General features: G+C 54.9%; 1 protein-coding gene across 1 annotated transcript; it reads right to left on the bottom strand.

The window, feature by feature from the left end:
- Positions 1 to 16,190, bottom strand: TM9SF4 (transmembrane 9 superfamily member 4; the record flags this gene model as incomplete). Its single annotated transcript, XM_084271421.1, has 18 exons — positions 1 to 275; positions 568 to 657; positions 1,172 to 1,291; positions 1,841 to 1,904; positions 2,206 to 2,381; positions 3,053 to 3,136; positions 3,890 to 3,965; positions 4,079 to 4,160; positions 4,685 to 4,817; positions 5,222 to 5,292; positions 5,805 to 5,916; positions 6,059 to 6,177; positions 6,991 to 7,114; positions 8,058 to 8,187; positions 8,268 to 8,436; positions 8,827 to 8,926; positions 10,410 to 10,523; positions 16,101 to 16,190. The coding sequence occupies 18 exons, from the start codon at positions 16,188 to 16,190 to the stop codon at positions 126 to 128; spliced, it is 2,004 nt and encodes a 667-aa protein (XP_084127547.1). The 3' UTR covers positions 1 to 125.
- Between the last annotated feature and the right edge of the window lie 284 nt (positions 16,191 to 16,474).

Here is a 16,474-nt window from a genome sequence, read left to right on the forward strand (position 1 = left end):
GTTATTTATTTCTTGTCACTCTCCCAGTGGGTTTTGTTTCCTTAACGGAGCTGGGAGATGCTGTCCCTGTCACTGCCAGGGGGACACGCAGGCAGGTGGCTGCTTTCTGCTGGGTCTCTGCATCTTCAGTCTATTTTCACTGCAGCATAAATCTTCCGGACAAACATGTAGGCTGCATAGAAGCCAATGGTGCCAGTGAGGAGCCAGAAGGACAGGACCATGAGGGCTGTGTAGCCAAAGTACAGTAAGGAGGGAATGAACTCCACAATATCCAGCTGGAACAGAAGAGCAAAACACACAGGGTTAGCTCCCCAAGCCAGGCAGTGCCCTTGACAAGGCACCTGACAAAGGGAGGAAACCCTCCACTCAGTGTTTCTCCAGCTCAAGAGAGATCCCCCTCAAGGTGGAAACACTGGAAACACAGGCACCTCTCCCCTCCAGAAGGGCTGGTAACACCATCAGCTGGTGGGGGACAGAGTAGGTGGCCCCACTGTTTCGTTTCCCTTCCCAAACCCAACCATCTCCTCCAGAAAAGGTGGCACTTCCACACAAGAGGAGTAGCAATACCTTGTTCACAAAGTAGAAGATGGCATAGATCAGCACGTAGAAGGCAGATCCTCCAGACACCAGGAAGGTCCTCCACCACCAGCGGTAATCCTGACAGGGGAAAAGCCTCAGCATTATCCCCCAGGCTTCCTTTCCCCATGTCCCAGTCCCAGGAGAGCGGTGAAGTTTCTGGCACAGGAAGAGCTCCACCTGTTTTCCTTCAAAGGAAAACCAGTTTGGGGCTGGGGAGCTGTTTTGTCACAGAAGAGTTTCCAAATAAAGAGGGTGAGAAGCTGACAGTGGACAAAGCCAGGGCAGGACCACAGCACCTGCTGCAAGGAACAGGGCTCAGGCTCTGGCCCCACGTTTCATTCTCTACCTGCAGGAATTCAATGGTTTCTTTGGGAAGAGACATCAGCAAAAACTACCCTGCTCCCAGCAGAATTTCAGGTATGAAACCACAGTTCCCAGCCTAGCAGATAATGAAATAGCTTCACATCTCCCTGGAGTCAAGAGGGGTGAAGAGCAATCACACCCTGAGGCTGGGCCACGCTGGATTCCTGCTGAGCAGCAGCAGCACCCTGACCTGTGCTCTTCCAGGAGCTACAACATGCAGAGTTCTTACCTCAGCACAAAGCTGGAAGTACACCATGACAATGCTGATCTGGGAGCAGGATACCACCAGGATTATAAACACCAGGAAGAGGAAGCCAAAAAGGTAATAGAACTGGTTCTCCCAGATTGCCTGAAACAAAGATACAGCAGAGATTTGTTACCACGCTCCTGTCATCAATCAGTGAACCTGAAATCAACTCCCAGCAGCTACCCCAAGGGAAAATGAGGAGCCCCTCAGCCTCATGTAGGTGAAACTGCAGATCTAATACATTTCATAACGTTACTTCAGCAGAACCAGGTGGCAAAAAGCTGCCCAGACAGTTATGAGGCTGCTTGTTCAGTCCCCTCCAAATTCCACCCTGTCCAGGGATGGCTCAGTCAGTGTCCTGTGTCAAGGAAAAGTCCTGCTCTTAACGTTACAGGAAGCTTCCATCTTTACCACCATCCTTCAAGGAGCATCCTACAGACATCTCCAGGTGTCTTTGGCAAGAGAACAGGCTGACAAGACCCACAGCTTGCTCTCTCTATGGAAACACTGCCAAACAGCCCAGAGGGCACCAGCTAGCTCCCTCAGGAGGTGCAGGAACAGGAGACTGCTCCAGCAGAAGCCCCCCCTCCCTTCCAAAAGCTTTGGCACAAGAGGAGCCCTGTTCAGGAGAGCAGCAGGTTGGGTGCTTACACTGAAAATGAAGAAGAGTTCGATGAACATCGCTCCGAAAGGCAGAATGCCAGCCATGAGGATCCTACAGAGACAGGAGAGCTGTCAGCAGCAGAATATGACTGCCTGGGCACGAGAAGTCCCCTCTAACCACACAGAGCAAAAGCTCTGCAGCTCCACATCACTGGAATACATTTCAGACAGTAAGAGGCACAGCTGCTCCCACTCCTGAGCACGTCCCACCGCTCACCCCCCGTCGAGACTGCCCAGAGTCTCTCTGCCACCACACGACTCAAGGAAACACATCTGCCACCTGCGTGCAGAGGTCAGCAGCCCCAGGAGATGGAGGGGAGGGGGCTTAACTCACCGTGCTTCCCATCACTCACCCAACAAACTTATTCATGTACCACCTCTGCTCGGGGATCTGCCTGGGGATCTGGTTGGTGCGCACCGGGTTGTCGTAGGGCTGCTTGCGGAACCCGAAGTAGTAACCCAGGTAGACCAAGGGCAGGGAGATCCCAAACCACATGCAGAGCAAGGCCACCATGGTAGGGAAAGGCACCTGGAATCACACCAAGAGTCACACAAGTGAGGCTGAAGTCTCCAACCAGACCAACTCTTGACGACCAACTCCAATCCAGAATCCCAGCCTGGGCTGGGCTGGGAGGGACCCCAAGGGTCACAGAGCTCCAACCCCCTGCCACAGGCAGGGACACCAACCTCCAGGCCTGGAGCTACACAAGGTTGCCCAGGGCCCCAGCCAACCTGGCCTTGAACACCCCCAGGGATGGGGCACCCACCCCCTCTCTGGGCAGCCTGTTCCAGCCCCTCACCACTCTCTCTGCAAAGAACTTCCCCCTAATATCTCATCTCCCCCTTCCCTCCTTCAGCTTCACTCCAGCCCCTTGTCCTGCCAGTCTCTGCCCTTTAACAAGCTGATTCCCCTCCTGTTCCTCTGCTCCCCTCAGGGACTGGAAGGCTGCAGTGAGGTCCCCCCACAGCCTTCTCTTCTCCAGGCTGACCCAGCCCAGCTCCCTCAGCCTCTCTTCATAGGGGAAGCTGTTCCAGACCCTCTTAAAGGTTTTTTCCCCAACCTAATTGATTCTACAATTGTCCTGTTGATCCCAGCACTGGCACCCACACTTACAATGACACAGTGAAACTAAGCAAGTCTCTGACAGCCCCGTTACCCTCCTCCCACCCAGCAGACTCCAGGATGAAGGTGGCACCTACCGCTCCAGAGGAGTGTTTCCCCCAGATGAAACAGTTCAGGACAAAGCAGATCCCAAAGACGACTCCTGGATACAGGGTTGCTGTCTGCAAGAGCAACCACAGGTTATGAGAACACATGCTGTTCCTCCCTGGGACAAGGCACAAGTGGGGGGTGCATCCCTGTGGCTGTGGATGGGCTGTGGGAGGGAGCTCAGATCATCCTCCTGCTTCACTTCAGCACGTGCTCTGGTGTTCACCCTTTCACCTACAGCTACGAGCTCTCAATCCACACCAAATCTCTGTGGTACAGCCAGGCTGTGCCCAGCTACCCACAGATACATGTGGGGCTTATCACAGAATCCCAGGGGTTGGAAGGGACCCCCAGAGCCCATGGGGTCCAACCCCCTGCCAAAGCAGCTCCCCAGCTCATATTGCACAGGGCGGCGTCCAGACGGGGCTGGAATCTCTCCAGAGATGGAGACTCCACACCCCCTGGGCAGCCTGTCCCAGGGCTCCCTCACCCTCCCTGGGGAAAAGTTCTTCCTCTGCTCTAACTTGCAGCCATTGCCCCTTGTCCTGTCCCCACAGACACTGACAAGGGGCTGCCCATTTCCCCCTGCAGCCCATCCTTCAGATATTGATAAACATTAATAAGGTCCCCCCTGAGTCTTCTTCTCTCCAGGCTGAACAGCCCCAGCTCCCTCAGCCTTTCCTCACAGGGGAGATGCTCCAGCCCCTTCAGCATCTCCATAGCCTTCTCTGGACTCTCTCCAGAAGATCTGTCTGTTTTATCCCAGGGAGCCCAGAACCCATCCACATATCCTGCTGGATAACCAGCACAGACCCCAGAGGACTCACACAAAAGGCTCCCTTCTTCCATCGATGTCCTTTCAGAGTCCGGTACAAGCGGCCAGCAAAGAATCCACCAAAAACCCTGGAGAGAAACAAGCCAAGAGGAAGAAAATGACCTTTTCTTGCTGGGGAGAGGGAGGGGAGGGAAGGGGTAGGCAGGACAGCATTGCTGTGGGAAGCAGAGGAGACACCTACCCCATGAACATGAAGAGAAAGCAGGCTGTAGTCATCAGCGCGCCTCGGCTGGAAGGTGACAGCATCCCCAGCATGGCCACAACTGCAGAGGGGAGAAAGGAGAGGGAAGAGCAGCTCTGACATCCACCAGCACCTGGAGAACAGGGTCCTGTCCCACACACAGACCACAGCTGCCTGGCACCTCTGCCTTCTGCACAGACCTTGCTTCCTTCAAAGCCTTGTGCATCCACAGCCCCCAGAACTGGCCAAAGAGGGGCCACAGCTTTGACCTCACCCCACAGACCATCCTTTAGCCTCAGTTTCCCCAGAGATTTGAGCAGGTGTGGCTCAGAAGGCCAGGCACACACAGCAAAAGTCTCTCAGCCTCTTATCTCCCAGGCTGGCATCCTGATAACTGGAAACAGGAACACCAGAAGATGCCCTGAGCTGGGAAATGTCACCTAGAAACTCAGCCACACTGAGCACAGGGGGACGACCTTGGTCAGCCCCCCAACAGGAACCGGCCTTAACGTGACCCCTGGCTAAGGTGAGCATAGGATGGGAGCTGCAAGTGCCCTTGAACACCCCTCCTCACTGCAGCCACCCCATGCAGCATGTGCCACTTACAGATGACAATCAGGATCATACAGAAGAGCTGGATTCCAGAACCCAGGAGAGAGCTGAGGATCATAGGATACTGTGGAGGCCTGAAGACATCTCCATGCACCAGTTTCCAACCAGACTCCTCCATTGTATCTTCCTGTAGCAACAAGAGGAAAAGAAGGCATTTAGATATGGTCTAACAGTGGAGATGAAGAGTCTGCCAGAGCTACTGCAAGACACTGGTTTCCCTGCCTGGAGTTTTTCTACAGTTGTATCACTCCAGTTAAACTTCTTCCCTCCTGAGCCTAAACCAGCTCAGCCCTGAAGTGCCAGTGCCAGGGCACACATGGTGGAGCTCTCTGCAGTCATCATGCAGGTCTGAGGACACCCAAACCAGCCATCTGCCACTGTGCAGAGACACAGGTGTGACAGCCCCTCCCACCTTCAGGGCCTGAGGGGAAACTGAGGCAAGAAAAGAGGCAACACAAAGGGTTCAGATTAGGTTCCTCCTCATCTGTGCTTCCCCCCAGCCCCATCCCAGCTCTGGGAACACACACATACAATGTCATCTTCCTTGTTGTAGTTGGCAATGTCCTTGCGGAGGGTCCGGATGATAATCATGCTGAGGATACCTGGAAACAAGCACAGACCAGCTCAGCTCAGAGGTTTCTACATGCCTGTGCTGCTCCCAGGCTGTGCAGCTGCAGGGCTGCCATCCACACACCCTTCTGGCTAGGAGAGGCCCTGAGTCAGTAGCCACCTCACCCAGCCTTCAGGGAAGACAGAAACAACCCCCCCAGGGAGTAGGGAAGGCAGGATTCCAGTGGGAAAGGGCACTGTGGCTTTCCTGTAGGGTGCTTGGGTTTTTTCCCCTCTTACATTATACATCTTTCCCCTCTTATATTATACATCTCCCTGCACGTTTGAGATGTGCATAAACCACATTTTCCTGCCTCAACTCTGGCAGTTAGAGGGTGACTGTCTGACCCCAGGGGTCACTGCCCAAACTGGGAGGGTTTATGTGCTGGTGTTCGTTTCCTGCCCCTTCTGACACGGCCACATCCTCCTCCAGCCACCTAGAGCCAAGGCTCAAAGCTCCCTGCAGACCCATGGTAACAGCTTCTGCAGCCCACAGCTCACTCACCTGAGAGGAAAAAGACGACCACAACGGAGTTAATGATAGAGAACCAGTGAATCTGCACATCACTCATGGTCAGGTACGTGTCCCAGCGAGAAGCCCATTTGATGTCACTCTCCTGAAAGAGCAGGGAAGTTCTTCTCACACCAGCACATTCCCAGTGTCCTCCACAACCCCTCTGTGGCAGGCACTGGGAGCCCTGACTACCAGCCAGCCAGGGGGGCAGTTAGCTGCCAGCCAGCTTCCCATTACTCCCTCACCTCCCAATGGACTGAGTAGGTGAAGAGCAACTGGTTCTCTTTGGAAGGATCTATTTCCTGAGGGGCAGAGCCTGTAGCTTCAGGCAGGGTGCACATACTCTTCTCATCAGCCTTCAAGTCTGTAAGGGAAAACACAGCATGCACTAGGTCAGAGCCTCCCTCAGGCACCACCTCTCCCCCCATGCTGAAGGCACTGGGCTGCAGCTACTCCAAACACCACAGAGGAAGCACTGGGTCCTTCCTCACCTGCTTCATGCCTTGCAAACCTATCCCTCTGACCAGAGATGGACACCACTAAAAAACCTGAAGGAAAGCTACACACAGGGCTTTCCTTAACTGGGAGGATAAAAGCCAGAGGCTCTGAAGCCAAGGATGTCATGACCAAATCCTCTACTCCACATGACACACTGAGAAACAAGCTGTCTCTGGCAGAGCCTGGTGCTGCTGGAGTTGTACGTGGTGACACCCACAATGAGCAGCCTCCCTTCAAGACACCTGTTTCATGCTGGGCTCTTTGAGAAGAAATGCTTTTCCCCAGCCACTGTTTTGAACATTCAGTCCTCCTAGAACAGATCCAAACACTCTGTGGGTCCTGGGCTGCACAGTGTCCTAGTGGGGGATCTGGGCCAAGGTAAGAGCTGGGTGCCTACTTCATGCTAGATGACACAGCACAAAAATCCCAACCCCTAAACCCCAAACTCCAATCTTTTCATAGGACTTACTCTTCCATGGGCTGCATTTCAAGGGTATCTCTCTATTTTTGATGCTTACTTAATAACAAAGGGGTTTAGTGTTCCTGTAATCCAGACTCCCCCATTTCAGTGCCCCAAGAGTGTAACAGAAGGATCAGGGTGCCAGTGGATGCACCAGTGGTGTTCAACTCTTGGCACTACAAGAGGTTCCCCTCCTTTGCTCCCCTCCCTGTGTCTCACCTTCTAGTTTAATACTCTGGGGAATCACTTCAAACCGAACAACCCTGTAGGTGGGCTCTTGGTTCTCTTCCACATCCTCTCTGTGGTAGTAGAGGATGAAGGAGAGGTGGTTGTGCAGGTAGAACTGAAACACAGGGACATGAAATGTCATGTTAGCACCCCAGGGAAGGGACAGGCAAAGTTTAGAAGCAACAACTGCAGAGAGCAGCTTCAGTACAGAAAACTGAAGACCCCAGCTGTTCCCAGATGCATTGTCAAGATCAGACTAATGCTTTCCAAGAACAAGAGAACAGAGATGCTGAAAGAGCAACACCTCAACCACTCCAGGCATCAGGGACAGTGTTTCTGGCCTGGAAAACAGTATTTATACCTCACATCTCAAGCACACGTTCAGTAGCAGTAGTGTCATCAAATTTAGGTTGGGAAGAAGCTCAGCAGCTACAAGCCTGAGGTTCCTGCCTGCTCTCTCTGCTGGTCAGACACACATCACCCAGACTCACAAGCTTGTGTTTTCAAAAGGCTCTTACATCACCTATTACATGAACAAAGTACAATGTCCCCAAGCTGGCACACAGGGTCAGTCACCCATGAGAACTTTGGCTCCAGCCATCAGGGCTGCCTGTACAACCAGCAGCTGCAGCTGCTTGTCACACAGCCCCAAGCCAAAGGGCTCATCTTGGGTCACACAGCCATGGAAAGGGTCTGCAGGAATGCACGTGCCAGGGTACAAGCTCAAGCAGCTTTTCCTCCCATGAACACTTGAGTTCTCTTTGGGGTTTTACTACAAAATGCTCCCAGACTATCAGAGATCAGCCAGCCTTTGAGGGGAAGCCACCACGTGTCCAGTGTTACACAGCAAGGCAAGGCTGGGACTCCTGGCTGTCGTGCCAGCAGTGCAGCACCCACCCCCTTTTTCCAAGAAGCCGCCTCTGTCCCCCATTTCCACTCATTACAAAACCTTCTGGCTTCACTCCCAATTTTGATAGTCTCTGGTAGACTCCCACCACCCTCTGACAGACACCCAGAGCTCCCCCAGGCACCCCTCAGGCAGCATCCAGACTCCCTACCTTGTTGCCATCCATAAACCCAAGCCTGTATCCGTGCTCAAACTGCACATCCTTCTCCTTCTTCTTCTCCTCTTCCTCACGATTGGAATAGAACTCCAGCCGTGTTGCCACAGGGAGGTTATCAGCAATGCTGGGAACACAGATTTCACATCAAACTTGTCCCCAGCACAGAGTGCCCACTGACACAAACCCAGGCTCAGGGGGACTCACAGATGGACATAGTAATCTTCCCTGATCCGCTCGGCGATCAGCTTGCTCTGCTCCACCTTCAGAGTGACTGGCTTGTTGGGAACGTTGCACAGGACCTCACATTTCTTCTCCACGTTCATGGACACCTGGAAAGGGGTATTCACGATCCGGTCGCCCCGAAGAACCTCTCCTGGAATAGAGGACAAGAAGAGCAGGGTTGGAGGCTGCCAGGCTCCTCCCTGCTCATCCTGCCCCTGGGCTGGCAGGGCTGTACAGCTGCAGGGTCAGCCCTTGTCACCAGGGATGCCAGGATAAGGCTGAAGGGCAGTTCAGCTGTTGGGTTGGAAGCATCCAGCACTGCTCATGAAGCAGGAGGGGCATCTTCTCTTTCCAGTACAGACACCCTCGTTTGCAAACAGCCAGCACGCAAGGAATGAGAGGAAGCAGGCTCTCCACAAACACTTTATTAGAGATGACATTTGCAATTGCTTTTACTCCTGTAAACAGACCCTCAGGCAGCTCCTAAATGGCAGCCCACTTACTGCTGTGCTGGGGAACAGGCTGTTCAGCAGACACGTACCCAGATTCTCAGCCTTGTACGTGATCTTGTTGGGCTGGCAGAAGGGCAGGGAGTAGTACTCATATGGCAGCTGAGTTCTTGAGCTGGTGAGCTTCACAGCCTGGAGGAAGAACGGAAGGATTATCCCCAGGACAGAACTCAGAGAGTTGCCTATCCTCTCTCAACCTCAGCCAGAAGCTAAAGCTGACTTCAAGACACCTCCTGTAAGGCTCCTGTCTGGAAGCTGGGATTCCCTTGCACAGGAGGTAGAGCCTGTGATTTACTAGCAAGTCATTCACAGGGAAAGAGAAGGAAGGAGCATGGTGCATTGGTTTCACAATGCTTGTGACTCAGTGGAGTCCTAAGACAAAACAAAGAGCTCAGGAGAGATTCCAGAGTCCCATTTCATCCAAGGCTGCAGTTATTTCCCCCAAAAAAACCTTGCATGTCACACTGGTCTCCAACAATACAGAGAGCTCAGCAGTTTTTATCTCTGCAAGGAAAGCCAGAGAGCCACCAGACTGGGAAGATAATGGATGGTGACAAAACCCAAACGTTTCTAGAGTGTTCCCTCAAATCCTGAGGGAAGTGCAGAGACAAACCATGATAGCCAAGGCCACCAAAACCCAGGGGTGGTTTGTACTGCAGCCAAGCTGCTTTATTGGAAGGGTGCTGGCAGTCACACTGACTTGCCTTATCACTTGAGGAAGCATCTGGCTCATGAACCCCCTTTGAGAACAGCCATTCCCATACCCCTTTCTTCTGGGAAGGCTACTGTAGCCACAGGCAAGCCTCATTTGCTTAAAATAGCCCTGGCAGCCTGTGGCCAGAGAGCAAACTGTGCTGTGCTTCACATGGGAGCAGCCAACCTCACCATCCCCAAGGGGTGCTGGATTTTGCTGAGACAGAGGCCACAGCTTTAGAAAAATAAATGAAATGGGCTATAAACTGCTGATGTCTGGAAACAAAGCCCAGCTTCCTCCTGTATGGGTGAAGCAGCTCCATCATTCACTACCAGTGACACTGCCCAGGAGCAGCTCTTCAGCAAGGCTGGCTTGTTAGACCTGCAATGCTCACAGACAACTGGCTGCACTTGGACTGGGCTTATCATGGATTTCACTTGGCTTGTGCAAAAAGGTCTGATTCAAACCACTTCTTTATTCCAGCCTTCACCCACCAGCTAAAGGCACAGCCTCTGTCAGCACTCTGAGGAAGCAGTACAACCTCTGACTATATTCACTTCAAAGCTGCAGTGAGACAGAGGGGTCTTTTCCCAAACAGAGAAGCATCTTGAGGACTTTGCTGCAACTGCTGGAGGAATTTGGTAGAAGATACAAGAAGCAAGAAGAAGAATCATGTTGGGAACTGCAGGGCAAGAGGATGACAGTGACCAGCTGAGGGGTGTTTCTCCCCAACACCCAGCAGGAACCTTGTGAAAAGAATAAACTCTCCTCCCTCAGAAGTTTAGTAAAAGGATCCCCAAATTTGGCTTCCTAGTCCTGCTTAGCTGCTATGATATAAAGGAGGAAAACCCCAAAACACAAGAAAACTTAAAAACCCCCCACCCCAAAGCAGACTGAGAGGTCCAGCTCAGCTCATCTCACCTTGATTTCTACAGGGTCATTGCGGTGGAAGTTGATGGGAGCCACACCAGGCACATAGAAAGAGTCTGCACTGTGCAGCAACAACAGCAAGGCCAGCAGGGATCTTAGCCTTTCCTGCCAAAGGGAAAAACAACATTAAAATACAACAGAAACACAGGGAGAGCATCAGAGATGGGCAACAGCACTGGCCATGTTCACCCCAGACACTCCAGAGGCTGCACAGCCAGGGGATCAAACACAATGTAAATCCAGAGACGTTGTTATTAACTTGGTTTTGTGGCTCTTGAAGTCACTTTCCACTCTGTGTCTGCCTCTTCCTCTGCAGTTGGGAAAACATTGGCTGCACTTCACCACAAGACAGACGTGCTCTCATCAGGACCAGGCTTCATCTCACAGGCTGTCACCTGCTCCCACCCATCTCACTGCCTCAGGAGACTCCACAGGTCGTTAGAGAGGAGGGACTCAGCCCAAACACCAGCTTCTGTCAGCCCCACGTGTCAGCTATCCCTCATCCACCTGCAGACTGATGCTCCCACACCACTGCCTGGGGTGCAGCACTTAGTGCAGGACAAGGTGTGACACGGAACAACCACCCACTGCACCCAAAGGGATGGTCACATCACCACTCCTGCCTATCCCACTCCTCTTCCCTCTCCCCCCCAGGCTCAGTAACACAGAAGAAATGTTTCCAGCCCTTTTTCCAGGGGTAGGGAGTCAGCTCAGGCTGGAAGGTTCCATCAGTTCCACGGGGGCTGCAGCACCAGCCAGACCCTGTACACCAGCAGTCACCCAGCCCAGGGGGAGCAGGAAGGCTGTGCAGTGAAAGCCAAGCTTTAGAGAGTATCAGTCAGCAGCAGCTTGGCTGGCTTAGCATATCAACACGGCTATAATCTCATTGTATTACTACCTTCAGCCCATTCTCCTAAGCCCCTGTGTGTAAGGCAGCATTGGGAAACCACACAAAACCCAGAGTCTGCTCTGGGACAGCTCAGACTAATGATGCAGCGACAACAAACCCAGCTGCTGCCTTCCCCTGCACGTCCCCAGCAGCACAGGCAGAGTCAGTCAGCAGGTCTGCACCCCTACAGGCACAGCAAGGGGAAATACAGAAGGGAAAGGCAGAGGGAACAGACCAAGTGAGATGGGCTTGAGCTGAGAAGAGCCACCACCAGCCTGGCACCTGCTCTGGCTCAGCACTACCCTCCCACCAATTAATAATTAACTGCCTGGGCAGGCCATGAGGGAATTAAACACGAGGCTGGCTGGTGGGTACAAGCTGAACACCACAGGCAGCAGAGAAGGAAGTGTGCTGACCTCCAGGCTCCCAGCAGCCACCCATGGAGCCTGCCCCAAAGGGCCAGTCCTGGCGTGGCCACTCCTGGTGGGCAGCAATCCATGGGGAAAGCAGAGGGAACCTGGGATCCAGGACCCACAGAGTGGCTGGCAGGAGCTCTGGGTGCAGACACAGACCCCAGAGCACTGGCACTGCCAGGGGCACTGCTCTGGAAACAGCAGCTCTACAACAGGGACCCTTCACCAGGTCAGGGGGAAAAATAATCCGGGTTTATCATCCCCACACCCCCTTCCTCTTCATCACCTTCCTCCTGTCTTGTCCTGAGGCCAGCAAGGCAAGTTTGACCCAGACACCAGCGAGGGTCAACAGAGCATCAGAAATGCTGGCACTGAACAGGATGGGGGAAAAAAGTCATAAATATTGGGGTCTTTTTAAAATCCCAAGTGCATTTAACATGCAAATGCTGGGCAGGTACATAAACAGTCTTAATACTAAGTTATCAGCCAGATCTTCTTACTTGCCAGGGAGATGTTCAGCTGTACTCTGAGCAGCCTGATGCAGTTAGAGCAGGCAAAAAGAGCCTCATCTGGGAAGCTCTCTACAAGTCACCTGCACTTTAATACTGATCTACCTTGGAACAACGTGGGGCTTGTTTTCTGTGCTTCACCAGCTTTTGCCTTCTCTGATCTTGTACAGGAATGCTCTGTGACTCTCCAGCCCAGCAGGAAAGGATCTCCCAGGCAGAGGGGGCACTGGAAGGAAGCAGCACTCTCGTCCTCCATCGGGCTCTCCAGCAGCAATTCTCTCCCTTCCTTTGCCACTGAAGGGCCAGACACACACAGCACAGCGTTACTCAAGAACACCTAGAGCCACATGGGTGCCATCCTGGCCCTGAAGAGCTTGGAAGGTGACAAGATGAGCACAGAGCTGGGGAAGGCACTCAGGAGATGGGATTGTTGGTGACACCTCTGGCTCTCTGCATACAGATGATGATGACTCAGGCAGCAGGAGAGACAAGGGGGGGCTGTGGAAAAGCCTTGTGGGGAAAAACATTTGGTAGCAAGAAATGGGAAGGCTGCTGTGCAACAGGTGGGGAGCTTTGGAAGTGGCAGTTGAAGGAAGTGCCTGGCACAGGATCCTAACCCAGCAGCTGATGCCAGGGACCTTTCTTACCAGGATCTCTGCTGCCCTGCCAACAGATGTGCTTCACCTTCTCCCAACAAAGGCAGCACCTTACCAATGACACCACAGACACCTGTCAAAACACCTGCACAGCTCATGGGCCTGGTCCGGCCACCAGCAGAGCCCACAGGCACCTCCCAGGTGAGGTATCTCCCACGCCAGACCAAGACTCGCAGGACAGAGCTCTCCTCCAGTTCAGTCAGGGGGCCCTGGGGAGGCACAGCCTTCCAGCAGGCAGGACACACCACCTCCATGGCCTGAACCACTTATTTACATGTCAAAACACACTCACAGAGACCTTTCAGGTGACCGCCTTGCATCTGAGGTGCCAGGAAATGAAACAGGGAAGCAACAAACAGCAGGACAGATCAGCACACCTCCAGAGCAAGGAAATCCCAGTGTCAGGCAAGCAAACCTGATCTGGATTCACTGCACCTGTTTTCCTATACGTGCTACGTGCAGAGACACATCTGCAAGAGACCCTTTGTTAGGGGAACAGGACCTGAACGAGAGAACCACAGAAGCACAATCAACCCCTCCTGCCCCCCAGATCACAGAGCCTGGGGAGAAGCACGGCTCCCACTGACCCATCACATGCAGAAGGGCTGCTGAAGGACAGCAAGCCTCCTTCTCTCCAGAAAGAACTATTGCTAATCCCACAGTATTCCCTCTGCACACAGCAGCCACACTGGGATTTCTCAGGCTGGTGGAAGGCAGCCTGGGGAAATCCTGGCAGCAGCCCTGGCAGAGCCTGTCCCACCAGGAACAGGCAGCTCTCTGCCAGCACAGCCACACCAACCACCGCCACACAGCTCAGCACTCCCGTCCTCTGAGGGCAGCAGCAGCTGCCCTGGGGTCTGTGGGATCTTTCTTGGAAGATCTGCAGAATCTGCCCCTGTAATTAAGTCTGGAACGAAGCATCAAACCTCCCCTGCAGCCAGTCTAAGGGTGTCCTGGGGGCAGCAAGGAGAACACAAGTCGCACACAAACCCTCTTCACCAAGAAAGTACTTCTGGGTAACCATCACTGGACTTGTATTCACAAGGAATACCAGGTTTCCCTGATTTATTTCGTTTAGAAAGCCTTAAAGAACATTGCCAGCTTCTGAGAATTCACAAAGCCAGAGCAAGGGCATCACTCCCCTCAATCCCAGCCCCACCACGTGTGTTTCTGCCACTGCCACACACAGGTGTGTCTGCCCACAGCCTGCAGCCACCACTGCCAGGGGCTGGACTCCACCAGTGATTTCAGGGAAGTGAGAAACAGAAGCTGCTCCCCGAGGCACTGTGCCAACACGCCCCAGTGCAACCCCAAGGGCCACACATCCCTGCCCAGGTTACTGGCAGGTGTTTTCTACAGGCTGACAGCTTGGAGCAGCCTTTGAGTAACCTTTGAGTAACGGCAGTTTCAAGCATCCTGTTAGCACTTTAGTGAGGCTGGTACTGTACCAGAGCTGGCTTAAGCCTTTACAGCTTCATAACCCAGGTATGAACCTGAGGACACGATGCAGTGTTTGCTCAGGGGGAGGAAAGGGAAGCAGGAAGCAGCAGTGGTGGGTGTCACATGAACGAGGTGACAGGCATCACCTCCTTTCTATTCCCCAGGGAGAGACAAGAGGGACATCTAACAGCCACAATCAAGAGCTTTTCACTTTCAAAGGCAGTTTCCAGGAGAAACAGGGAGAACACAACCTGTGCTGAGCCCTCAGTGCAGCTGGACTCAGGAAGCTCTGACACACTGTTCCACTTAGTGAAGCTTTTTAATACAGCACCAGAAAGAGAGGAAAGACTCAGCCTGACACTCTGTGAGGGGGAAAAACCCACCTGTATCAGCAAAGAGCAGCTCTATCCCACAAGTAAAACTTACTCATTAACAGGACACACTGCCAAAGGCACCTGCTCTTCACCCCCTCTGAGGTGCCAGCCTGACACTCCCCACTCCCCTTTTTTAAGGGCTGCCTCATTAGATGCTCTTAACAGCTGTTTGGACAAGCTCATCTTTATTGCCTCTCTGCCCAGCTCACCCCTGCACTCAGAGGGGTCACTGAAAGCCCTTGGGAAGGAGACAAGTGCTGCATTCCCATTGATCTCAGAGAGCTCCTCTGACACCAGGAGAGCTGTCAGCAGCCTTCTCTGCCATTCATAAAGGAGAAGGCTACAAGGAAACTCCCGGTAGGACCATCTCCAGCTCTCAGAGGCAGCTCAGACACTCCCTCCTCCCTGCCTGGGAGAAAGCCAGCAGTGGAGAGGCTTCAAGCAAGATAAATGAAAAGCTCCACTCTCCCAACCTCCCTTCCAGCTTCTGCCAGTCTCCAGCACATGACTCACCTCACATCCCCCACCCCGGCCAGCAGCGACCTTTGTATCAGCACACACCATTTATTCACCCAGCTGTTCCTACCGCACACCAAGGAAACATCCTTCTGTGCAAGCAAGGAGGAAAAGCCGTCTTCCCCTACTAGGAGGCATCAGGCAGATGATTAACCCCACCCCAGCTCCGAGGGGTGGTGCCCGTGCTCACCTGCCCCAGCCAATCCCCCAGGAAACCTCTCCAGCTCTCCAAGAGCTCGGGAAGGGCTCACTGACGACAACAGCAGAGACGCGGGGAGGTCAGGCAGCTGCTTGTACCCCGCGCCGGTACCTGCTGCCGCTCCTGAACACCCCGCCCAGGGCAGCAGCGCCCGGCGCAGACCAACGGCTGCCCCGAGAGAGCCGCAGCGGGAAGACGCGGCTGCCTGCTGCCCCGCACAGCCGCAGCGCCACAGCCTCTGCTCCCGCCGGCCCCTCCCGCACCGACAACCCCGTGGATCGAGGAAACGGGGCCGGTTTCGGGGCCGGACCTGCCGCCGAGCCCGCGGGCACCGAGCTCTGCCCCGCCCCGCTCTCCCCTGCCCTCCTCCGGCCACACCGCGCCGCGGGAACAGCCCTGGGGAGACGCGGGACGCCTACGAGGCCTCAGGCGCAACCACAGAGCCCGCCCCGGGCGGGGGCCGGCGCTGCCCGGGGGAACGGGCCGAAGGCGGCGGCGCGGAGGCCGGCGGGGCTGCGGGCCGGGCGCCGCGTACCCCCAGGCCCGACCCGGAGCCCCCTCGCAGCGGCCCCGCGCCGGGGCCGCCCCCGCCGACGCGCGCTGCCCGGGCGCGGCCGAGGCCGAGGCGGGGGCGGGCAGGGCGCGGGGCCGCACGGGGACCGGGCCGCTCGGGCCGCCATACTCACCATCGCCGCCGACGCCGCCATCTTGGATACACGTGTCGGGCCGGACGTCAGCGGAAGCGGCGCGCGGTTGGCTGCGGGACTTGTCGCCATGGCGACAGCGGCCCCGGCGCGCCGGCTTTGGGCTGGGCAGCGGAGCCTCTTCCGCCGGTGCAGGCGGCGCCGGGCCCGGCCCAGCCCAGCTCAGCTGCCAGGCCGGGCGCTGCTGTTCCGTTCCCCAGAGAGGCGAGGCCCCGCGGACCCAACGGGGGAAGGGGGCGGCCCGTCCCGCCATATTTGCTGAGGGCAGCGGCCTTCGCTCAGGAGGCGGGCACGACGCCGCGGGCGCCATATTGAGTGCGGGCGCTGGGGCGGAGGGGGGGGGGCGCTGGAACGGC

Source organism: Gallinula chloropus, assembly GCF_964237585.1.
Source record: "Gallinula chloropus genome assembly, chromosome: 16".
Classification (NCBI taxonomy): Eukaryota; Metazoa; Chordata; class Aves; order Gruiformes; family Rallidae; genus Gallinula; species Gallinula chloropus.